Here is a 26,349-nt window from a genome sequence, read left to right as displayed (position 1 = left end):
CTAAAGTTGGGAGTGAGACCATAAAAAGTCATGACAACTGAACCACCCAAATACTTCTATGACAGAATTGTGTTGTGACATGTAAATAATCATAAATGGCATGTTGCTTAATATTTTTATTTGTCACATAGGAGGCCCCCAGTTAGCAAATTCCCTCTCAGATGTCCCCTTGGTGAGAGCTTTGCTCTTGAATTCAACAAAGCATTCAACAAAACATAGAAATTAGAACTAGAAAAGACTGATGACATCATCTGGCCCATGCTTCTCCTTGGAGCTTTGTTTAGTTCTAAATGGCTCAAGACACTTGGACTTACACCATACTCCTGGCTGTCTGGTCCACAGGAAAGCAAATTTCACTGTAATTTTTTCATGCTGTGCTACCTGTAAGCCATAGTAAGATGTGAGCTAAGAAGAAAATAGAGCTTAAAACAAAATAAGATTCAAAGATACATTAAAATCAAGGAAAAGAAAAGGTACCAGCTGCTACTAGAGGAAAAGGAAGCTGTTGCCAAGTCTGAGTTACTAGAATTCATTATGGGGGTGGTAGAGCCAGCCTCAATAACCCTCTGTAGAGAATGGATCCTTTAGGCTGTGCATCTGTAAAACTACAATACAGTTTACTAGGAAAAATGCCTTGGGGAAAGCAAGAAGGTATGTGCAAATGGAGGGCTGGAGAGATTTAAGTCTCTGATTGCAGAAATAATGAATTGATTATCCGTATCCAATGCCTGACATAGGGTGCGGCTGTCCGCCTGTGGGCCATGGGTAGCTCATGATGGGTTAAGTTGTGACCCCAGGCTTGTACCCAGCCACCATACCCCATCACCCCCTGGGCTGCAATAGCAGCCAGGTTCTCTGGGTTTTCCCTCCCTCCTCCAGTTTTTGCTGCCCCATGGCAGTGGTGAGGTGAAGTGGAGGCCTTGGTGCATGGGGCAGTGGTAAAGGGCATCTGTGCAGTGTGTGACCCAGGTGGAGGGGGCTGCATACCTTCTACTGGTGCAGCCTGCAGGGCATTCAGCCCTTGGCCTCTTAAAAGCTGAACAGCCCTGACATAAGATATGCATTGTAAGGATGCTTCTGGTATTAGTCTTGCAGTGGGAGCAATTGCTAGGCACTCCCTCAACTGAACGATCTGATGTCATTAAGGATCTGGTTCCAAGGAAAGCTTCCTTCATTTTGGATTTTTTTTAATGAGCAGTTGCAAGAAGCTGGAAAGCAGCAAGATTTTTCCGTGGAGAAGCTGAAGTTTCTTTTGAAGTGAACAGTTACAAATCACTTTATTTGCATTGATGTGAAACTGCAAGATGTTGGAGGACTTAATGTTTAAGCGATATAATCCACTTTGTATCATTAGCTAGAAGCTTGCTTGGTGGATTCTGAGTTTTATGGCTGAGAAATAAGACTGAAGCATTTCTCTTTCAGATCCAGGGAAATGGACCACACCAGCTATTAAGAAATTAGCTTTTCCACCAGGACTGTTGTAGCATAGGAGTCCATGTGGGCACTTTCTTCCAAACTAAACATCTCTTTATCCAGAATAATAAAATAATAATGTGCTTTCCAAATAGAGTGTTAAGGAATAGAATTGCTTTGTTCATGCGGTGAGGCATTCTGCTCCATCTTCCTTTGTAGACAAATCCTAATCCTATAGAATATGGCTGTCCAACAGGCAGCCCATGGCCTGCACACAGCCCATGAGGGGTTAAATTGTGGCCTCTAGGCCACCGAGCCACCACTCCCTTCATCACCTCTGGAGTGGAGGGGGGGTTGCACCCAGCTTTCATGTTCTGTGCCTGCTGCAGAGAGTGGTGCAATATAGCATAGAGAGCTCAGGATGAGGCTGTGGCATGCAGCATAGCAGTGGAAAGGAGCATCCACATGGAGTCATTCCAGTAAAGTGGGAGGTGCATGCATGGGCATATGCAACAGCAGTGTGAGGGGTGCACAGTGCAGCAGGTGGTGGTGCACATGCAGCATACACACTTGGGGCCCATGACCCCCTCTGGTGCAGCCCACAGGGCATGTGACCCCTGATAGTGTGGCCTAAGGGGTGTGTGGCCTCATCCACTTTCATGTTGGATGTAGAATCCTGATTTGGCAAATGTGACAGTATTTGAATTATGAAATACTGTTTCTTTCTGCTTACGGGATTTTTTTTCATATTTCTAAGTCCAGTATCTTGCTCTTGGGGGGGGGGGGGGGGCGGGTTCTACTCTTAGTTTATCCTATTGTATTTGAGTAAAAGTATGTGCATCTTCTAAGGTCAAAGTACACATCATCTTTAGCAGAGCTTCTCTCCTGCCCTTATGAAGCTCAAGTCCTAAAATCCTGTCAGGTACGACTGAGTAAAACATTCTGTTCCTGTCAAAATCATTTAAAATGAAGTTTTAAGTCTGGCTTCCCAGGTACTTCCTGCCAAATTAAACAAAAGAGCAAAGAAGAGAGAGCATTGACAGACATACACCTGTCACCTTTCTTTTCTGACCAGCTATTGATGTGAAAAGTTTCATCTCTAGCTATTAGCCAAGCAGACTAAGTACCACAGTAGTTTATTGCTACATCACTTAAACACAGTTGTCAAATCAGTCATGTGCAATGGGGAGATTAGATTTCCTGATTTTTCAAGTCCTCAGTGACAGAGCTCTATCCAATACGCTGTCATACGTATATATACAAAAGTAGACTGGAATCCACCCATGAAAAGATAACAATGCAGATGCCCACAAGAAATATGGAGGCAGTCTGATCAGAAAGGAGCCATGGAAAAACAAGGAACCCACGTTTTTTTCAGGACCTACCAAAAGCCCAGCAGCATCCCACAGTGAGCAACACCAATTTTGCTTTCTCTTATTTTTGCCTTTAAGCCACTCAGCACGGGAGGAGGATCTGTGCGTGTTGCTCATTGGCCAAGAGGCAAAAACTGCAGCAAAATTAAGAGCAGAAGTGGCGCCATTCACTGCGGGACATGACCATGCTCTTAGTAGGTTGCAGAAAAACAGATTCTTGTGTTTTTTAAATGGAGATTTTCCGCTTTTTTTTTCCCCCACAGAAAACTAGGATCCCTGCTGGTGAGGCAAAGTAGAAGTGTAGCCTGGACAGTCTATTCCTCCTTGCCTCAAGGTGTATTCTCTTTAATAGGAAATATATTTTCTGCACACTAACAATCAATAATATTCTGGAGATTACAGGTGTATGGATAAATCCCCCTTATCATTTATTTGCCATTCTCATCCAATGTACAAGCCAATATAATGTGAGTTGAACCTGCATTATGGGCTAGGGCCCCAGACTTCACGGATAATGCCCCAAATTTCCTAGTGTAGAAATTGGGATGCCATAGATTTCTCAATTAAGTTAGAAGTCAGGGTTTATAGTCACCGTGCGTCTGTTGGCATTTCTTTTTCCTTCAGTCGTGAGTGTACTGAATTGATATGTTTATAAGTTGACCTATATTCCCCTAAAAAGAACCATAAAAAATTGCACTTGACGTAATATTCAGTATTGGCCTATAATTAGGCCCCCAACAACTGAGCTATAAGACTGTGTGTGTAGAATATTACCACCTTCAGGGAAGACACTGTTTTTCTTAACATTGAACTTCCTACTGTTCCAGTCCGCGCCTGAAAATTTGTGTTCAATGTATAATTGGAACGTTACAGTAATGACTTAAAAAGCAGTAGCTGGATCAAGAATAAAATTAAATTGGAAGAAACAGGTGATCCTAATTAGGGAATTAGAAAATGATGCTATAAAAAAAAATCTTGCTGAGCTGATGAAAAATATGCAGATTTGGCACAATGTACTCAGTACTGTTGCAAGTAGTGATGCATCATCTGTGTTAATCTTTTTCCGTGAAGATGCATGCAGTGTTCTGAGGGCACCCCCTTCCTAACCGCAAGCAGTTCTTTGGAACAGCAGAGGAAGAGAATCGTGTCCTGGAAAACCCAGAACAGATGTTATACCAAACCCAGTGTATTATGGAACAGGATTTTAGAAATTTAGTCAGTGCTATGTAGATACCCATGTGATGCTGAAATAAGCATTAATGTTAGGAGTTATGTTTCTCAGTAATGAATCTCTTTGCACTGTGTATAGTTATTCCCAACATTCTCATATGCAGATGCAATTTTAAGATTATATGTATTTGGAGCTTCTCCATTCCCTACAGACCAGATTTAGTTTAATTCTAAATTAAATTCTAACAGTATTGTGGACAAAACATGCACAATGTATTTTTGCTGGAGATGAGTTCAGGAAGATGTAATTAATTCCAGATTAAGTTTGTGCTGGGGCTAATGTTTGACATTGAAATCTGGCAAATTAACACAGTAAAACTTTGGCCTCAAAACCTGGTGCAATCAGTTTAGACTGCAATTTCTCTACTGTGCAGGCTGCATCTAACCATATTAGATATACAGGCCCATTTCTGGTTTGTGTCATCAAGCCAGTTTTGTTTCTTTTTTCAGACTGTCATTTCCCTGGTGCGCTCACCCAATTGGATTGCTGCATTCAAGTGGGCAGCATGGCCCGGGATTGCTTGATTAAATAATATAATACCAGAGTGATGTAGGACATTCACTATTCTGTCTGACAGGAATTTGGAACTTGGCAATAGCAACAGGAATAAAACTTGAGTTTTACTGCTCCAAAAATCACAGGCCTGAGTTCTTCAAGCTACAGTAAAACCTCCTTCACCTTTTAGCAGGATAAGGTTTAGGACACACAGTTGAACAGTTCCGATTCTATCCAGTACATGCAATTAATTTTTTTATATAACAGTGACATGCAATTAATTTTTTTATATAACAGTGGGGTGACTCTTACTTTTGTGGAGATTAGGCCTGTGTTTATGAGGGGGGTCAGTAGTAATACTCTGATTTAATACATTTTTTAAGTAGTTATGGCCTTCTGCTGATGGGGCAGGAAGAATTACTGCTTTTCCTAAGTTAATTATGTCTACATGTTTATCAAATGCCTGTTTAGGATGGTATACAAGTGTTACTCTTGTTGTAGCCATAGAGATCACTATTGTGATAAGTGGCTCCTGTGAGGAATTACTAGGCAGCATGACAGCAAACAATGAGCCAAAGTAAAACAGAAGAACTTTTCAACCCGTGTGTCAACAGTTCAAGGGACAGAATGAAAGCAGATTTGGTATCTATTTAAGTTGCATTATGTGAGACGTGTTGAGGAAAGAGAGCTTGCATGTGGCCAAAGCATTTTAATGATTTAAAACCATCTCAGGACAGACCTGCTTACTCCTGTTATGGTCATGCTAGTGGTCTGCAATAATGAACATGTTGGATCTCAGTTCTAAAGTGGCAAAATGCTGAACTGTTCCTCATCCCAAAGTATAATGCTTAGTCCTGGAGTCAGCTGCCTATGTTACTCTCACATGTTCAGGGAGTTTTACCATTTTTAAAGCTGGGCAAGTCTCCAATTTAAAAACCTGGGAGTGAAATGAAAATCATGGACTAGTAACTCAAGCTAAAGCCAAGCCTACTCGAAGCTCCCCACCAAAGCTATATAAAGGACAGTATACCTCCTGCTGTTCCAGTCATGAGCATCTGCCCATAGTCCAGCCATTCCATGTCAGCCTCAGTGAACAGAGCTTTATATTGTGCCAATGCCCGCTTGCCTCTTGAGCAGAAGCAGACAGCCATGTTGAATTATACACAGTCCCAGGAGGATCTTATGATGAGAAGAAATAGGTTTAGGCTGCCTGGCACATTTGTTTATGCAACAAACCAGGACATAATCCCCTGATCTCTAGAGACAAAGGGGATGAATGGTGTTAACCTGCTATTACCATGCCCTTCCCCCTCTTCTTATAGATCAGTGGTCTATCATGCCATCTGTAGCCCAAAGAGCCTTAAAGGCCATTCATTTCATCCCCTTTCTCACCAGTCTGTCACTGTAAGAGTCTCTCACAGTGCACTAATCTTTCTTTTTGTTTCGCACACCTAGCTCCTCCATCGAAAGCACCCAGCTGGACAACTCCCTCCTCAGATTCTTCTGAGAGACGACCTCTTGCTTCTGAGAGCAGCTGGACAGCCAACTCGGAGGATACCAGCAGCCCAAGCATGGCACCATCCTACACAGATCTGCAGTCAATAAATACAGAGGAGGAGACCAGCGGTAGGACTTCTGCTGCAGACTCAGCTGGTAAGTTAGAAAGCACTTCAAACTTGTTTCTCTTTCTTTTGGGTTCCAGTCAAATCCACCAGCATTGAATTTTTGAAGAACTGAGTTTGGGTCCAGATTAATTAAATTCCACTGCTGTTTGGACCTAGAATTTTGGTTTGGTCCACTATAGAGGGTATGTCTATGCTGCAGAGTGTACCTGAGGCCAGGTTTCTGGATATGCTGAGCCCACATGATAGCATCCACTTGACAGAGCTACACACACCCAGGTAACCAAACTCCAGTGTAGACGCACAAGGGGGGGTAGGTAGGATGGAATTCAAGAGATTTCCCACAAACTTCCAAGTTTTTAGTTTAAGCTTATTTCTTGTGTCTCTCCTCCTTTCTGAATAGTGGTTATGCTTATGTTTGATGTGGTCTGAGGTGCAGACCCCTGAGACCTGTGGAGAGTTGAGCAATGCCAAGCTAGAGGTGATTTGTACCTCAAAGGAACATTGTCAGTCCTCAAGGGAGTGCAGAAGGAGACAATCCCATTGTGCATAAAAGGGGGCAAAGGGGCCAAGAAGCCCTCGGGGCTGAACAGGGAAGTCCAGGAAAACCTAAGGGCAAAGAAAGAGGGATACAGGCTGTGGAGATGGGGTAGCTACCAAGGAGGAGTATACCTCCCTGGCTTGCACTTGCAGGGAATCAGTTAGGAAGGTCAAAGCAGGATTAGGATTTAGGCTGGTGACAAAATAAGGACAACAAAAAGTCCTTCTTCAGGTATATAGGGAGCAAAAGGAAGGCGCAGGATAGCATAGGACCCCTACAGGACAAACTAGGGCAATTGGTGACAGTGGTGGGGGACAAAGCTGAGCTCTTCATTGAGTTCTCTGCATCTGTATTCCTAGATGCAGACCAAGACAAATCTCCCATTTGGACTGCCGATAGCCACAGGAGGGACACCAGCCCACCAACTGTTAACCCAGGCTTAGTAAAGGGGCACTTGGAGGGGCTGGATGTGTTCAAATCATCAGGCCCAGATGAACTTCATCCAAGGGTGCTGAAGAAATTGGCCAGTATTATAGCAGAGCTGCTGGCCTGGGTGTTTGAGCACTCATGGTGCTCCAGTCAGGTCTCAGAGGACTGGAAAAGGGCCAATGTGGTCCCTGTTTTCAGGAAGGGGAGGAGGGAGGAACTGGGAAACTACAGGCCAGTTAATCTCATCTGTATCCTTGGGAAAACTCTGGAAAAAATCATTAAGGATCACATTTGTGGGAGCCTAGCAGGGGAAATAATGCTGAAAGGAAATCAGCACAGGTTCATTGAAGGTAGATCCTGCCTGACTAACCTTGTTTCTTTTTACGGTCAGGTCACAAAATGCTTATACGCGGGAGTCAAGGTAGATGTCATTTACCTAGACTTTAAGAAGGTCTTTGATATGGTATCTCATTCTGTTCTTGTAAATAAACTGACAGTCTGTGATGTACATGATTACACAGTCAGGTGGGAGGCAAATTGGCTTCGGGGTCGCACCCAGACACTGGTGGTGGACGGGTCGATATCGACCTGGAAAGAGGTGGGCAGTGGAGTCCTGCAAGGCTCGGTCCTTGGACCGGCGCTGTTCAATGTCTTCATCAGTGACTTGGACGAGGGTGTAGAGAGTACCTTTTCCAAGTTTGCAGATGATATCAAATTATAGGGCAAAGGGTTCCCACCAGAGGGTAGGGAATGGATCCAGGTGGATCTGGACAGGTTGGGAAAATGGGCAGAATCAAAAAGGATGCAGATCAACAAAGATAAATGCAAAGTGCTTCACCTGGGCAAAAAGACCCACCAATACACTTACAGACTGGGGGATGACCTCAGCAGCAGAAAGGGATCTTAGAGTCATGGTTGACTCAAGATGTACATGAGTCATCAGTGTGACGAAGTGATCAACAAGGCTAATCACACTTTATCATGCGTTAGCAGATGCATGACGAATAGGTCCGGGGAAGTGATGCTTCCCCTCTATGCGGCACCGGTGAGGCTGCAGTTGAAGTACTGCATCCAGTTTTGGGCTCCGTATTTTAAGAAGGATGTGGAGAACCTCGAGAGGGTCCAGAAGAGGACCACTTGTATAGTCAGAGGCCTACAAGCAAGTCCTATGAGGAGAGACTGAGGGACCTAGATCTCTTTAGCCTTCACAAGAGAAGGCTGAGAGATGATCTTGTGGCTCCCCATAAATTCATCAGGGGAGGGCAGCAGGGAATAGGAGATGCTCTGTTTACTAGGGCACCCCCTAGAGTAACTAGAAACAATGGCCACAAAGTGATGGAGAGCAGATTTAGGTTGGACATTAGAAAGAACTTCAAGGTAAAGGTTGCCAGAATCTGGAATGGGCTTCCAAGGGAGGTGGTGCTCTCTGCTACCTTGGGGGTCTTCAAGAAGAGACTGGACAAGCATCTAGCTGGGGTCGTCTGACCCCAGCACTCTTTCCTGCCCAGGGCAGGGGGTTGGACTCAATGATCTACTGAGGTCCCTTCTGACCCTAACATCTATGAATCTATTATTCCTTCCTCTTGAGGGTTCGCAGAGTAACGCTGTCACATGACTTGAGTATACCCCATTCAAACCTTTTTCATGGAGAGGACAGCATTTCATAGCACAAGATAAGTCTTCTAGGAGTTGACCTGAGAGATGAAGCAGGCTAGCTTTGAAATAAGAGAGTGCTCAAGGGCTCTGAGTAAGAAGCCAGGCTTAGTCCTTAGGACTGCAGCAAATCTTATTCCTTTTGCTCAGAAGCATGCACGTTGTTTTGGTCTTTGTTAGGACAAGGGCTTGTTTTCAGCCTGCAACAGCTGAGTGTTAAGTTTAGGCAAAAGAATCCTAGGCTGCCCAGATGTAACGGGACACACAGTGGCCATGTCTACACAAGACGCTTTACTCTGGAGCTAACTGGCTTCACAGTAAAGCATCACCATCTACACGTGCAGTGCTATTAGGCTGCAGTAAACTAATTAACTCCACTGTAGGATAGTACTGCCCAACACAAGTACTATCCTACATTGGTGTAGTTATGCACAATAAAACGTGTAGATGCTGATGAGGCTGTCAAACAGTATCATTTATGAACTATTATTGGTAAAATGGTTCATTGCCCCACATGTTGTCACTATACTCTACTTGACTGGATTAACGAGCAAAAGAGAAATGTCAGAAGCTCTTTCCATTAGTGCTATAATTCTTACAGTAAGCAGCAAAAGGTAACTTTGTTTCCAATACAGTGGAGGTATTTATTGCTTATGAGCCTGATACTTGGTTTAATCAACAAAATGTTCTATATTTGCACATGGATTGAGTGAGAGAAAGGAAGAGGACAATCTTCTGCTTAAGCCACTATGTTTGGAAGGGCTGCCACACAATAAAGAGAAATAACATCTCTGCACTGTTTTAACTTGCTTTGGTTTGTACAGTGATGAAGGTTACACTGCTGCCCAGACTGTACAGGCAAACAGCTTGCTAGTGACAGCTTCTTGTCATAGGTGCCGTTGCAGCATCTTGCCACTAGGGGGCTAGGTAGCTAGTACTAGCCTGTTTACCTTGTGCAGAGGGCTACCCCAAGATGAGTTTTGACTAAAGCTGGTGTAACTTGCATCAGTTTTAAACCTGACTTTCCAAGGAGTAACTTTCCTCTAGAATGGGCTGACTTACACTGATAGATGACTTTATGTTGTGTGTCTGCACCACGACTACACCATTGTAAATGCTGTGAGTATCAACACCTACAAGCTTCTTGTGTGACTTGTGATAATAAGCTTAGAAATCTTTCAGCCTAGACATTTAGGTCTTACACTGCAGCTCTCACCTCTGTAAAATGGAAAAGGAGATAAAAGATAGTTGTAACCAGAGAAACATCCATCCCATTTCATAGTAAGAGCTGTTTTAGATTTAAGGGTAGTTAGTTGCTGCTGATTCCTGCAGCTCCTTCTCTCATTGTTTGATGTTTCTTAATGCTCCAGCTCCTGGAGTCTTGTGATTATCTGGGAATCATAGTTTCATTTTTTCAAAGTGAGTTTGTACATGTTTGCTGAGAAGTTTGTGAACATGTTGTGTGATGATCTGAAAACCAGAAGGCAGATAAATTGCTTACATTTATTACATTTATTATTTTTTAGAATCTAATGATTTTTTAGTTAATTGTGTGATTTCAGGGCCTGTCTCATGGTTCTCTGAACATTTTAGGGTTGGAAATTCAAAACACATCAGCTGTGTTGAATTATTTAAGAGCATCTTGTCATGAGGATTCTGGGGTCAACTCTGCATTTTGGATGCATCATTTTCCTCCATCCCATACCTGTGCTACAGTACTCCCACTCACACAACTTAATATGAATTTACCCTTACAGAGTCACTGTAGGAGTGACGTTCCATGTATTTTTTTTTTTTAATATCACTTCCTGAACTATTTGTACAGCTGTGCGATATGTTTGCACTGAGTGCCAAAAACAAACAAAACTTGCTTGGTTACAGGCATTGTTACACACACTGCAGCTAGCCAAGATTAATCATAGGGATGGAAGGTAAATGTGGTATGTGCTGTTTGGTCCCAACTCTCTGCCCCAGAGGTGGCTGCATTTCAACCACATTTTTAGCTACTGAAACATCACATGTAGGAGGTATGCAGCCTCTGTGCAAGGAGGAGGACCTTGGAGTACACCGTGGTGAGCAAGGCAGCTGACATTTGGGGAAAATTTCATTGGGCTAATGCAGAACTCTGACCGGACAAGCTCAACATAGGAGGGGAGATGGGACAATTATCTTCTGTCCCTCAGATTCATTACTTGTAACAGCTACCTGTAGTTCAGATATTCGTAGCCATGGAAGCACATGCCATGCTTGAAGATATTTTTCCAAAGTCCTTCCAGCCTTCAGAGGAACTATTTAGAACAAAACAGACTGAAGCATTTTGATAGTGATGCTGGAGATATGCCCAGACTAGAAAACTGGGTCAAGATATCCCAGAAGGGATGGGAAAGTTCTGATCCAAATCAGAGCCATGCATCTGGAAGCTATCTCTAAAATCACACTTAACACATATATGGCAACTTAAATGAATCAAATATACAACCACCCTATGAGGTAGGAAAGTGCTGTTATCCCCATTCTTCTAGGCACCAGAAGGGTTCAAATTCACCCAGAGCATCTATGTGAGATGCAGGGAATAAAATATAGGCTTCTGGCCTCCCTAATCTGCGATAATCTTCCACTCTGGACCAAGATGAAGATCACATACAACAATAGTGACAAAGGGGAAGAGATTCAGAGTTGCAGTCATCTTCCCTCCCTCACTGAAAACATTAAGGACCAGGAAATCTCTGGGAAATGAGGTGCTGGGAAAGGTAATGTTAAGTTCTAAAGTGTGTGTGGTGGGGGGGTGATATTTAACATGAGAAACTAAGGTGAAATAAAAGTCCCAATTGATTTCAAATTATTTAGTAAAGAGAATTACTGAATACACTTGGTCTGTATTCATGTGATTAATGGGTTTTAAGGCCAAAAGAGCAGATTATGATCTCATTATCATCTAGTCTGACCTCCTGCATATTGGAGTCTAAAGAACCTCACCCAGTAATTTCTTTATCAAGCCCATAATTTCTGCTGGAAGAAGGAGCTAACTGGATATCTGGAGCTAACTTCCAATTTTTTTTCAAGTTGCATTCAGTTTGATGCAGAAACTCACTATGAATTTGGCTAAAGGTGACTTGCACCTTTCCAGTTTTTCCAACCATTCAAAACTTTTGAAAACATATCAGGAAACACATTTTTCATAATGCCCTTTCTTGTAGTAATAATAACATTAAAAAACTTAACTTTAAAACAAAGGTTTTTACTGAACTCACTTTAGCATTGCCAGCTATTGGCAACACTAGAGTTTAGGAGTGGCTTGGGGATGGAGAGAAGTTGACTTCGGGGAGGCACTAAATTAATTGCAATTCTAAAGTTTGGGGAAAAAACTGGGTGTGCTTACCATCAGGCATTCTGCACCAGCGGCCACGCTCAGTTTATATACATAGGAGAGTTGTTTCTCTCTCTCTCTTGGTTCTGGACAAGGGAAGTTCAAAAATTGAACAATGGACAATAAACACAAAACAATCTTTGTTTTAAGAACACCTTGCATTTAGAGCCAAAACTGTGACTTATTGAGGGTTGGATGCACAATTGTTGAATTTTGGAGCTGATGATGCTGTGCCCCCTTGCCATCTCAAGTGCTTATGTCACTTCTCCCTTTTGGTTTCAAGAGGTTAATGCAAGCTTGCTGGGTCAGATTTTCAGTACTGAATGGGAATGTTTTAAGCTAAGGTGTGTTTTCTGAAACAAAAGCGAGACACCCCAAATATTTCTAGCCATTTTGTAGTGAAGTCATGTTTATGCCTGCCTGTTGGTCTGTGCCATCTGGAGTGTCATTGGCCCTGTACTGCTGGCAGCTAGAGAAGAGTCTCTTCTAACTCAAGTGGTGGGGACCTGAGTTCTATCCTCATCACTACCATGAATTACAGCATAGTGACAGTGGTAAAATCCTAAGTGGTTAATACATATCTTACAGGGTTTTATGTTCCTTCCCCAGCCATGTAGTCTCTCATTTGTGCAGTCAATAGCCCACAACCATAGCAATGGGGTTATGCTCTGTAATTCATATTATGCCAGTGAAGTGAGGTAGGCTGAGCAATGGCCTCTATTTTTGCATCTAATGATTATGACTCCTGGTCTGGCATGTTTACCTTGGCTCCAGTTGCTCTGTAATGCATGGCAGAAAGCCATATGCTTTTGTGATAAGTAAGAGGGGTTAAGCTAGGAATTTTGCAGCTAGATGGAACATTTCAGTCTAGGCATAATTGTATATGAAAAGTCTTGGTTTTCTACCCCTGATGACTGTGCATAATTGCTATGTCGAAAGAAGAAAATTTGGAATTGTTGGGGTCACATCCTGCAAGGTGCTGAATTGCCTCCAAACCCCAGTGAAGTCACTGGGACTAATAAACACCCAAGCATTTCCCAGGCCCTTTGGTTAAGTAGTAGGGTGTGGAGTTGGAAAACATGAGCAGCAGCTGTCAACAGGGTGGTCTGGTCTTTGAGGTTTAGCTCTTGGCAGTATAACTTTGTGATTGACAGGAAGCAGGGATAATGCAGAAATAAACTCTTCACGTGGCAGAATGGTGCTGCTTCGGGTAGGGTCACTCTCCACTGAGACGCGACAAGTTCCTTTCAGAGGTGTCTCCAGCAGAGAGTATAATTCCACTGTTGTTACAAATAGCTGATTTCCCAGATTTGACAAATTACAAGGGAGAAGAGCTTATGTTTTCAATACGGGTCTTAAGTGGCAGGGAAATCAGTGATGCATGAAGTGCAACTCACTTCATGTTTTCTGGCAATTAGGAATATATCATCCCAGTGGTATATGCCTGCTGCACTGATGATTAGGTGATGAGTACAGTTTACCCCCAAGGCTGGCAGTGACACAGCAGGGAGAATCTTTGCCCCAGCATGTGAGAATCTTTTCATTTCTACCTTTTCCTGGTTAATGCCTGGGAAAGGCTGAAGAGATGAAGGAGTAAGTAGTATGGGAATGCACTGCAGCTCTGAGAGGCTTTAGAGGATCAGTTTTAGACTTGGCTTCTTACTGAGCTGCAGGGAGAAAACTGAAACCAGCTTTGATATAAAAGAAGGAAAAAAAGGGGGATCATTTAAGCAAAATCTTTCATTTCTTCCACAATGGTGTGGCATTCCTTTGTGGCCACTTAGAGGTTAGGAAGTCTCCTGATTTTTGTGGCTTGATATATTTTATTTTTTCTGGGCTCTTGCCTCCTTAGTCCCTTAATTGGCCCCGGATGATAAGGGGGAAAGTTTAACACTTTCCATACTTTAAAGTCTGAACCTTGGGTATTGGCATTGGATGAGGGTAGGATAGGCAGAGAGGACACAGGTGCTAGCAATGGATACTTCCACTTCAATTTTCCTCCTGCAGCTCTGCTGACCCTGGGGAGACCGCACTGTATTGTTTGGATACTGCTTCACGTAAATCTGCATCTTGCCTGCCCTTTCCACATGGTTTACTTTTTATTTTAGTAATGTAATTTAGTGGTGGCTGGATTGACAGCTGGGCTAGGGACAGAAGTTACACATAAACTGGCTTAAGTGATCAGAAACTGGTTTAAACCTGTAACAGAACAGAAGCTCAGTGCATATAAACCAGTTTCAAAATGACTGAAACTGGTTTAAGATAAACCTGGTTGAATGTAGTATTAGACTTAATTGATCAAAAAACGTGGTCATCATGGGTGACCTGAATTTTCCAGGCATCTGCTGGGAAGAGCAGTCAGCCAGGTCTGACCGCTCACGCAGGTTCCTAGCCGAAATACAGGACCTCCATCTAACCCAGGAGGTGCACAGCCCCACCAGGGGAGACGCCTTGTTGGACCTGGTGCTGGCCACAGGCGACGACCTCGTGAGGGGGCTGCGGGTGCTCGACCACCTGGGCGACAGCGATCATCGTCTGCTGGAATTCACCATCCAGTGCAAGGTGGCAAAAGCCTGCAGCAAGGCAGCAGCCCTGGACTTCAGGAGGACGGACTTCAGTGAGGTAAGGAGAATAGTCAGGGAGGTACTGAGGTCCCGGAGGGGAAGGGAGTCGGGTGTCCAAGAAGAGTGGTTGTTCCTTAAGGAGATGATCCTCCAAGCCCAAAGGGAGATAATCCCAACACAGATCAAAGGGGGCAAGAGGGTGCAAAAGCCCCCATGGCTCACCAAAAGCATAAGGGAACATCTCCTAGCTAAAAGGGAGGCATACACCCAATGGAAGGGAGGGGCCATCATCAGGGAGGACTATACCTCAGTTGCTCGGGGCTGCAGGGAGGTGGTCAGGAAGGTCAAGGCGGAGATGGAACTGGGACTAGCTACCCGGATCAAGGACAAAAAGTTTTTTTTAAATACCTTCTTTTTGCCCTCTATGTATCGGGTAACGTGGGGCCTCTGCAAGACATGTTAGGAAATCTGGGCGTCACACCAGGCGACAAAGCAACCTATTTAACAATTTCTTTGCCTCCATTTTCCTGAGTAGGAACCAGATCCGCCCGCCCATCGGAACCCCCTCAGGCCCCAGGGGAGGCGCACCCAGGCCTAGGGTCAGTAAGGATCTAGTCAGGGAACTTCTGGAGGGACTGGACGTATTTAAATCAGCTAGTCCGGATGACCTCCACTCCATAGTGCTGAGGGAATTGGCAGAGGTCATTGCGGGACCCCTGGCACAGCTTTATGAACACTCGTGGTGCTCTGGTGTGGTGCCAGATGACTGGAAAAGAGCCATTGTTGTTCCCATTTTCAAAAAAGGGAGGAAGGAGGACCCAGGAAACTATAGGCCAGTTAGTCTTACCTCGATCCTGCTTAAGCGTTTTGAGGGAATTATCCTGGCACGTGTCCGTGAGGGGCCAGCAGGGGAGGCTATGCTTAGGGGCAACCAACAAGGGTTCATTAGAGGCAGGTCCTGTCAGACCAACCTGGTGGCCTTCTATGACCAGGTCACAAAATCCTTAGACACAAGTGTAGCAGTGGCCGTAGTCTTTCTGGACTTTAGGAAGGCCTTCGACACTGTCTCCCACCCCATTCTCATTAAAAAACTAGGGGACTGTGGCATCGACACCTACACAGTCAAATAGGTCACTAACTGGCTGGAGGGCCGCACCCAGAGAATGGTGGTGGACTGGTCATTTTTGACCTGGAAAGGATGTGGGCAGTGGGGTCCCCCAGGGCTCAGTCCTCGGACCCGCACTATTCAACATCTTCATCAGTGACTTGGACGAGGGGGTAAAAAGCACCCTGTTCAAATTTGCTGATGGCACTAAGATGTGGGGGGAAGTGGGCGCGCTAGAAGGGAGGAATAGGCTGCAATCGGACCTAGACAGGTTACAGGGGTAGGCGGGTGAGAACAGGATGGGTTTCAACACTGACAAATGCAAGGTGCTGCACCTGGGGAGGAAGAACCAGCAGCATAACTACACGCTGGGGAAATCCCTTCTCATCAGTTGGAGTACTGCGTCCAGTTCTGGGTGCCGCACAACTTGGAGTGGGTCCAGAGGAGGGCCATTCACGTGATCAGGGGCCAGCAGGGCAGGTCCTATGAGGAGAGGCTAAGGGACCTGAACCTGTTCAGCCTCCACAAGAGAAGGCTGGGGGAGGGGATCTAATGGCCGTTTACAGACTAGTCAGAGGGGACCAGCAGGCATTGGGGGAGTCCCTGTTCCCCCGAGCACTACCAGGAGTGACTAGAAATAATGGTCACAAGCTGGCAGAGGGGAGATTCGGACTAGACATCAGGAGGTGCTGTTTCGCTGTCAGGGCAGCTAGGATCTGGAACCAACTTCCAAGAGAAGTGCTGGCTCGTACCCTGGGGGTCTTTAACAGGACGTTAGACGAACAGCTTGCCGGGGTCGTTTGACCCCACCACATTTTCCTGCCATGGAAGGGGGTCGGACTTGATGATTTGTTCAGGCCCCTTCTGACCCTAGCAACTATGAAACTATGATTTGGGTCAAACTGGTTTATGAAACTTCTGTGCCAGACCTCTTCCTGGCAAACCACAGTCCCCCAGCATTCTAGCATGTTTTGCAGCCCTGGGCTGGGCTGTGCTGTCTGCTTCAGAGAGCAGGGTTGGCCCTGCCACTCTGCTCCCTAGCTAGAGCAGTGAGGGCAGGCTGACAAGGGAGTGAGGGGGGCAAGCCTGGCTGGGGATGCAGCCCTGTCTGGCGGAGGGGGGGGAACTGTCCCCTGCCCAGGCAAACCCCAGCTGGAGTCTGGGGCTAGGGGCAGGAGTTAAACACCTTGCTCGAACTTTCTGCTGGCTGCAACTGTGGACTACAAATCGCAGAGGCACCTGGAAGCAGGAAGAGAAAGGGATAACCCTGCAGAGTCCTGCTGCTGTGATTCTGGATTGCAGATCCCAGAGACCTCGGGGGGGTAGCAGGAAGAGGAAACGAACACACAGCCCATGCTGGTTATGTGCCAGAGAGCTGTGCTTTCATGCCCCCCAGCTTCTGTCCTGAGCTGGGGGGTATGTGTCTGCATCCCCGAATCAAAGGTAAATGCCTGTTTACTTTTGTTTTAATTTAATGTCTGCATCTTAGACTAACCTGCAAAGACTGGATCAATTCAGCCTCAAGCTTTTTGACTGTCTGTACTTATCTGGAGACCAGAGCTGCAGAGCAGGTATGGGTCAGATTTATAGATTTCTTTTTGCTCGGCCCTGCCCTAGTATGATTCAGCTTTGCCATGCAGGAACCAACACTAAGAATGAGGGAGGAGATCAGTTTGCTTTGCTCTTTCAACTCTTGGCCTTTTAGACTGGTAATTCTGATGAACTTTGTGACATGGACGTCTGTTCACTGAGCTAAGATCCCCAACTCATAGGCCCAATATGTCCCCAATCCTATATGGGTTGGATTTGTAGTAGTCATGTAGGATCATATTTTCTAAAGACCTCAAGGCTAGATTTTCAATTCAATTCAATTTATTATTAAGGATGCTGGCTAAAAGCCTTGCTCCTGAAAACAACATGACAAACAGGCTAGATGTTCAAGTGCTTAGCATTCTCAGTCAAGGAGATCTGGTTGTATTAAAGCACCTACACTTTTTCACAAGTTCTCAGTATTCTGCAGTTGCCATTATGAAGTTTACAGGCTGGATTTTCAATGGTGCAGCTAGTGTGCTGCATTCTTTTTCAAACCTGATCCCACTTGTTTTGGAATAGACTTTTTTTAAACACCTAGTGAATATGGGCTCTGTAATTTTATACATTGTAGGGTGTTCTAAACATAGCTAAAGGTGTGCTATGAAGTCAGGTTTAATGAAACTGATGCAGCTTTGTCTATTCCTTAGGTTTAAACTTGGCTCACATGGGAACACAGGATCAAAAAGAGTCTTCTGCTGTCACAGGCAATTGCACCATATAGTCCCTTTCATAAATTGATCAAGCTACTTCTTAAAACTAGTTAGCTTTTGCCTCCAGTACAGCAAAGGCTGTTCAAGAACTCATCTCATGGAAACCTTCATATAATTTACAGCCTATATTTACTGGTGACCAGTTTAAACCCATTTGTTCTTGTGCCAGTGTTGGCTTTTATCTTTAATAGCTCTTTTCTGTCTCTAGGGTTTACCTCTCTGATGTGTGTATATATAGAGGGCGATCATATCCCCTCTCAGCCTTTGCTTTGCTAGACTAAACAAGCCAAGCTCTTTTAGTCTCCTTTCATAAATTTGGCTCTCCATTCCCCTGATCTTCTTCCTAGCCCTTCACTGTACCTGCTTCAGTTTCAATTAATCTTTCTGGAAGATAAATTAGAATTGTACACAGCATTTCGGCTGAGGTCTCAAAGGACCTTGTACAATGAAATAACTACTTCCCTGGCCTACTAGAAATACCTCACTTAATACATCTTAGGGTCACATTTGCCTTTTTCAGAGTTGCATCACACTGGTGGCTCTCAGTCATCTTGATTAATACATCAAAGTTTTTCTTCTCGTCTGTTGTTTCCAGCTGATAAGCTCCCAGTTTGTTGAAGAAATTATTGGCATTAGTGCCTAAGTGAATGACCTTCCACATTTTACTATTAAATTTCATCCCATGTCTGTTACTCATTTAGTTTTATTGTCCACGCTGGATGTAGTATTTTCCATTTCTGCCATTGCCCATGTGTTCAACTTCATTGTTCTTGCTTAAAATTGAGGCAAAATCTTCATTTAGTTTGAGGGCCACATCAAATTGTTTACTGTCTATTCTCATTACACAGTGTCCTCCCTCCTTCCTGCTCTGTTTTCGTGTGTGTTTTCATTAGGCAGGATGCTAAATCCAGAGCCATTCAATCTCCACAGCAGAGGCTATTTCTGAGATGTGAGAGCTTAGCCTTCCCCTCTCGTGTTTGGCTTTCCCATGTCAGAATAGTTCAGCATTGGCTTTCTGAGTCTTTTGACTTCAGCTTCAGCTGAGTTTGCAGGATGGCTTTTGAGAAAAGAGACAGAAGAAGAGCAAATTCTGCTGCTGAAAATTCTCTAACATTTAAATTTATCTCTAACTTCAGGCCTTCTATGTCATTAAATTATGGATGAATTTGAACCACAGATTGTGCATGTATATGTGTGGGAAATTGCTTGGTTAAACCTGCTCTGAAAAGCAAAATATTGATTACCCAGAAAAAATGAGTGAGATGCTGTATTTGTGTGTCTGCATTCCCCCAAGGCAAGTAAATCCTAGCGAATCAGATCCTTCCTGTGACTCTGGAGGAGGACAGGCATTTCAGCTTCACCCCATTCCTTGATGGCACCCTGACAGACAACCTGCCCTAATGGGCTGAGTGAATGTGCAGACTTGTGTTTCTGAAGAAGGTTATCTTAATGCCTCAAGCCAAAAGATGATCCAAACCCTATTTTGGATACCACTGCTTGCAGTGGGAGGTGGTCATTTAGTGCTGGGTTCCAATTCTGTAGCTATCTTTTATTTCTCTCAAGTAGTCCTTTACCTTCAATCCCCAGTGAAGTTTGGCTTTTGACCTCAATTTTAATAGCTTGGAATCATCTTGGGTTATACCCATGTTCAGATTAAAACACAGACACTACAGATCCATGCTTAAGGTCTCAGTTGCAGGAGTCTTGAGTAAAAAGCTCTATTTTTCAAGTAAAAGTATACTTCTAGCCTTTCTGGTTGCATTGGAAAAGTTGGAAACATGACCAAAGTGTAATCAATGCAAAAATGTCATCCTGAATCTGTAGAGAGCCTGAAACAAAGCTATGAAATGTATGAACTGATCCATTTATTTCAAGGGGGTGTTAATGTCAAAATTTACTGCTCTGGTGGGTACCATCAACACCTTGGCGCAGTCAAGGGGAGGGTGTTCCATCCTCTTGTTGCTCCCAGATGGCCAGATATCCCTCTTGAGGCCTGCTAGAGAGGGGAAGAAACACCTCCTGTCACTGCTATTCCAAATAGAACCCAAGACCATAAGGGTCTGGCACTGTAGTGTTTATAGAGACCCTGACTGCAATAATGTAGTCCAGGTCAATACTACATTGGTACTGGTATTATAGGAGATTTGATTTCCTTTTTAATCTTACACACACAATAGCGGTCAAAAATTATAAACTATTGTACTCAGATAGTAAGACTAGATTGTGCCTGTAGAATTATTTTGTTGATTGATTGAAATCTGAGCTTTGGATAATACAAAATTGGTAGGTGCTTGTATAGACACCTACTGGCTCCAGCCCTGAGGTTTGCTGATAGTTATCACCCACAGAGACTCAGTCATGGAATGGAAATCGCAAGGCTCACTGTTATAATTTCCTGAAATGTCCTGAGGCACATATTGGAGCAATGAAATAATTTTCTACAGGAGCATGAGTGGCATGCATACAGATAAATTAACACTTGGGTGTCTTCCAGGGTCCGTAGTGCAAAAAACTAAGGAGTAGGACGATAGAAAGTTCATGATGAATACCACTGAAACAAACCTTTCCAACTTAGCAGTCTATGGCAAACCTTCAAGCAGATGCTATTTATTATCTGAGGCACTCAGCCCTTGGAATATATAGGATCCAGTTGACTCTCCCATACCAGTACTGGCTGGCTCTGGTGAAAAATGCATTTTCTGTTTATGCAACCCAGAAAAATGCAGGAAGTAGCCATTTTCATAAGTCCTTTTCCAATAATTATTTTATAAATTGCCCTAATTTAATATAAAATCTATTTTATATTAGTACCCTAATTTAATATACAACTTATTTTATGGGAATTTGTTAGAGGGTCATCATAAATTTATCTGCTGGAGTGAGCTCATGCCCTCTGTGTCCATGTAATGAGAGACATGTTCTCAGAGGAAATATGTAGCAATTCTGAAGGAACTTAAAGGGGGAGGGTGTTTACTGAAGTGCCATGTCTGCTCTCTGCTGCCCTGCTCTGCAAGGAAGCACAATCCCTGCCTTGAGATGCGACAGACATCAGTACAAAAAACAGATAGATTAATAATTGCTTTACAGTCCATCTTCTGCTAATTGCCTTGCATTTGTGCATTTTCAGGTAGGACTTAGTCTTTGGGGTGAATCTGAATGAACACAGAGTGAATACCAGGTGCCCAAGAATACAAAGGTGTATGGACCAACTAAGTAGAACAGACAAGGGGGCAGTGTTTGTTCATTTGATATGCCAGTTGGCACACCAGCTTCATTGCTTCACTACACTTCAAGGCAGAGCTCTCTTTCTTCCATACAGAGAATTGGCTCTAAAAGTGGGACACTAGGCTCCCCCAGGATGCTTTGCAGCACTTCTTCTATGGCTGACCATTGTGTAGCTGTGCAGAATTAGGATCCAGATGGGAAAGTTTACACAAAAGAACTAGGGGGCTTTGCTTTCACGACTCCATCTCTCCTCCTCCCATTGGATTGATTTGTTTGTTCAGGCTTGGTTGCCTCCAGCAACAACACATTATTAATGTGAACTATGGTGTATCCTTGGAGATTTACAGGATTCCCTGAAAACCTTTTTGATTCTTAGTCTCCAAGGAGGGTGAAACAACTAAGCATTCTGCTCTTCAGATGTAGCTGGTTTTAGCATGTTCTTCTTCCTATTTATGAAACACCTTACAGCCAGTTTGGTCTCTCCTCCCAGTGGCTGCTGAAACTTCAACCCCCACATCTCTTCTCACAGTCTGGATCAATGGGACACCCTTCTCAGGAAAAGCAGGCCTCCATTGATGCTGCTTAGTTAAACTACGTGAAATGCCCTATTTGAAATTATGCAGCATGTCAGGCTTAGCTGAGAGGATTTCAGCAAGACGGTGGGCTTACCTGCTCTGCACGTGGGTTATGCAGGCTTGCTTCTGGTTAATGGCAGATGTTTTGTCAGTCCCTGGATATGTCCACACTGCAATTGAAGATATGACTGCAGGGCTCACAGACATCCCACGCCAGCTTGAACCTAGCTAGTATGGGTAACAACAGCAGTAAAGATAAGGTGGCAAAAGCTTTAGTGACCTAAATACAGCTCCTGGATCCCAGTGAGTTTGAACTGCCTATGCTGAAGCCTGTGCCACTGCATCTTTGCTGCTCCTGGTTATGTGTGCTAGTTAGATTTAAATTCATGGGCTAGGTACAGGCATTGAAAAAGCCTGAGGTGGAATCAATACAAGTTATGTGGTTTTCTGTAAGCAGAATAGTTTAGATTGGTAGCAAACAGAAAACATATTTGCCCTTTGGTAGCAGGGGCACAAATCCTAGACCAGATTCTGCCATTTTTAAATCAGTCTGTGTGCACCAAACTTCTGCTGGTTATCGGTATAGACTGGTTTCTGAGCACTTATACTGGCAAAAGTTTAATGTCTGTACCTGGCCATGCTGCCAAGCAGTGCTGCAGTCAACCTCTGCTTGCAGTAGAGATGCACCTACCATCGCAGGTCACATTGAAATCTCAGGTCTCCAAAGGTGCTTTCCATAAGACATATACATGTATGTAGTGCAGATTAAATACCTGATTTCCTAACTGGAAAGAGGCACATAAATGTCCAAAGACAGATTTGGCCCTGGGGACCAAATTGCCTACAAAGGTGGTGTTTTGATAGTTCACGGTCGAGATACTTTGGCAGAAACTGCCACAGTGTAAGCACGTGAAGCTGTTCTGGAAGTCGGGGCATCTGCACCAACATGTATTCTAATAACCACTGTCATCCAGACCTGCTCTGAGTACAATGGTGAAGACACTGATGGCCCACGTACTCTACTGCTCCCATCATTTATGCCACTTCTGGAGCTACAGATGTAGTAACAAGGTGTCTCTATGTGTTTAGTGCAATCCCTTTCAATAGGCAGTCCATGTATCAGGAGGCTGAAGTGCCATATCCTGTGAATCTTTAATAGATTCATAGATGTTAGGGTCGGAAGGGACCTCAATAGATCGAGTCCAACCCCCTACATAGGCAGGAAAGAGTGCTGGGTCTAGATGACCCCAGCTAGATGCCTATCTAACCTCCTCTTGAAGACCCCCAGGGTAGGGGAGAGCACCACCTGCCTTGGGAGCCCATTCCAGACCTTGGCCACTCAAACTGTGAAGAAGTTCTTCCTAATGTCCAATCTAAATCTGCTCTCTGCTAGCTTATAGCCATTATTTCTTGTAACCCCTGGGGGCGCCTTGGTGAATAAAACCTCACCAATTCCCTTCTGTGCCCCCATGATGAACTTATAGGCAGCCACAAGGTCGCCTCTCAGCCTTCTCTTGCGGAGGCTGAAGAGGTCCAGGTGCCCCAGTCTCTCCTCATACGGCTCAAGCCTGCAAGCCCTTAACCATACGCGTGGCCCTTCTCTGGACTCTCTCCAGGTTATCCACATCTCTCTTGAAGTGTGGCGCCCAAAATTGAACGCAGTATTCTAACCGCAGTCTGACCAGCACCCAATAGAGGGGAAGTATCACCTCCTTGGATCTGTTCGTCATGCATCTGCTGATGCACGATAAAGTGCCATTAGCTTTTCTGATGGCTTCGTCACACTGCCGACTCATGTTCATCTTGGAGTCCACTAGGACTCCAAGATCCCTTTCCAATTCAGTGCCACCAAGCAGGTCATTCCCTAGGCTGTAGGTGTGCTGGACATTTTTCCTCCCTAGGTGCAGTACTTTGCATTTCTCCTTTTTGAATTGCATTCTCTTGTTTTCTGCCCATTTGTCCAACCTGTCCAGGTCTGCTTGTAGTTGTTCCCTGCCTTCCGGTGTGTCCACTTCTCCCCACATTTTTGTGTCATCCGCAAACTTGGACAGAGTACACTTCACTCCCTCGTCCAAGTTGCTGATGAAGACATTGAAGAGTATCGGTCCAAGGACCGAGCCCTGCGGGACCCCACTGCCCACACCCTTCCAGGTCGATACCGACCCATCCACCACGACTCTCTGGGTGCGACCCTCTAGCCAATTCGCCACCCACTGGACTGTGTAGTCATCCAAGTCACAGCCTCTTAATTTGTTCACCAGTATGGGGTGGGATACCGTATCGAAGGCCTTCCTGAAGTCTAAGTATATGACGTCAACCCCTACTCCTGTGTCCAGGCGTTTTGTAACCTGGTCATAAAAAGAGACTAGATTAGTCAGGCATGATCTACCTGCTACGAACCCGTGCTGGTTTCCCCTCCGTATAATTTTTCCTGCCGGGCTCTCGCAATTGTGAGCCTTGATAATTTTTTCAAAGACTTTGCCAAGGATGGAGGTGAGACTGACTGGCCTATAGTTGCCTGGGTCCTCCTTCCTCCCCTTCTTGAAAATGGGGACCACACTGGCCCTTTTCCAGTCCTCCAGGACCTGGCCTGTGTGCCACAAGTGTTCAAATATTCCTGCCAGTGGCTGTGCAATGACGTCAGCCAGTGCCTTCAGTACCTTCGGATGGAGCTCATCCGGGCTTGCCGACTTGAATGCATCCAGTTCCTCTAAGTGACTCTGCACCATCTCAGGGTCTACGCATGGTAGTCTGGCACCTTGCTGCTGCTTCTCTACAACCCCAGTGAGAGACTTGTCGTGCCCCTCACTTAGGAACACTGAGGCAAAGAACTCGTTGAGGAGTTCAGCCTTGCCCCCCCTGTCCATCACCAATTGCTTCTGCCCATTTAGTAGGGGTCCTATTCCTATAATGTTTTCTTTACTTGGCTTAGGGAGCTATATTCCTATCCCTCCATGAAGGAGGCTGGACTTAACTAGTTTTCTGAGATGCGCTCTCATGAAAACTGGCTGATTTGTTGATCAGTGTACCTCCTGCATTTACAGCAGACCCCACAAGGGTGCCATGTACCCTCATCAAACGAGTTGTTTTTACGAGCACCCATTGTCCCGTGTTTAGAATTCAGTCCTGCCCGCTGTCTGTCTGCCAAATTATATTCTGCTGATCAAGGAATTTAGGTGTTATAGCGGGGGAGAGTTAGCTCTATGCATTGCTGTGATTGACAGTCCAGCTGCATCTACAGAACAAAACCAGTTTGTCTCGCATGTCTGAACAACCCAAAGGCCGAACTAATGGAACAAACAGGTGTGAGGAGAGGGATGGGAAGGGGAGGGGTTGCCTCCCTTGGCCAATAGCTCCCTGGCTGCTGGATAAAAGAAAATCAGGTCAGTGTGAATTGTCACATTCCTCAGAAAAGTGAGGGACAGTGAGGAGTTGTCAGAGGGCCTTCTTCGGTGTGGGAAGGTGCTAGAGATTAACCCCAGAGTTCCTGGGAGCTTGCTTAAAAGTGGAATCCAAGTCAGATGACATGTAACCAGATCCCTGCAAGCTTGCTGGCATGCACCGGGAAAACCTCAGCTCTGCTGCCTTGTGATTTCTATTGTAGAACCAAGAGGAAATGAGAAGCAAAGGAACAAGAGTGTGGACAGGTAGGATGTATTTTCAAAACAAAAAAATCTAGTTCATTTTTTTTATCAGCATGTCAAAGTAGTCCTAGGAAACAGCACTGCAGTCAGAGAGCTTGGTCTCATCCACTGTTATTAGAGATGAATCTTTAACCTACTGGGCACTATGGCCTTTAAAGACCCTGTGGTGTGTATTGCAGAGTAAGAGTTGTTAGCCACTTTTCAGCTATATTCCATTTCAGGCAGTTGCCTGCAGTACTAACTTCCTAGGTGTTCTTCCAGTTTCAATGCCTAGGAGGAGAAAAGGTATTTTTAACTTACTCTTTTGTACTGCTCTTTGGGCTGCCAGTGGGCTCCTGCATTTTCTCCCGAGATGGCTGCATTTCAATAGTGGATTCAGGGGTGTTTGTAATTGAGTTAGCAAAGTCTGTAAAGTGGTCTGGGATCTTTTAAGACCTAATGCACACTACGCTATGTCAGTAAGATCATTTATTTTCCTCTAGAATTGTCAGCTGCAAACATAGTTACCTGAAGATTGTTCTGCTCAAACACAAGGCTGGACAAGATGACCTTTGATGTCCCTTCTACTGCTTTTCTATGCCCCTGTGATGTATTGCATGCTATTAAGGCATACTGCTCAGTTTTCAGGATAGTGTGAAAGCCTTTCTATTGCATGAACTACCCAGAAGCACTGTCTGATCCAGTACTGTGTAAATACACATGTGTGTGTTTTACTTGGATTTCTAGGTCCTATCCGGTGACTTATTATGCTGTTGTTTTTCAATGAAGCTCCATTGTTTGCCTACAATGCAGAGATGTCCTGGCTCAAG

General features: G+C 44.5%; 1 protein-coding gene across 5 annotated transcripts in view; it reads left to right on the top strand.

The window, feature by feature from the left end:
* The window catches only part of STON2 (stonin 2), a 121,365-nt gene that overhangs the window by 29,860 nt on the left and 65,156 nt on the right, over positions 1-26,349 (top strand). For 4 of the 5 annotated variants that reach the window (XM_059723143.1, XM_059723142.1, XM_059723144.1 and 1 more), the window contains exon 4: positions 5,968-6,165. In XM_059723143.1, coding sequence (XP_059579126.1) covers positions 5,968-6,165 — 198 coding nt within the window. Of the gene's footprint in view, positions 1-5,967; positions 6,166-24,190; positions 25,544-26,349 lie in introns of those variants that run through there. The other variant, XM_059723147.1, reaches the window with a different exon arrangement.

This window comes from Alligator mississippiensis, chromosome 2, assembly GCF_030867095.1.
Source record: "Alligator mississippiensis isolate rAllMis1 chromosome 2, rAllMis1, whole genome shotgun sequence".
NCBI classification, from domain to species: domain Eukaryota; kingdom Metazoa; phylum Chordata; order Crocodylia; family Alligatoridae; genus Alligator; species Alligator mississippiensis.
Note: the sequence above shows the minus strand (reverse complement) of the source record. Positions and strands in the feature narration are given on the sequence as shown.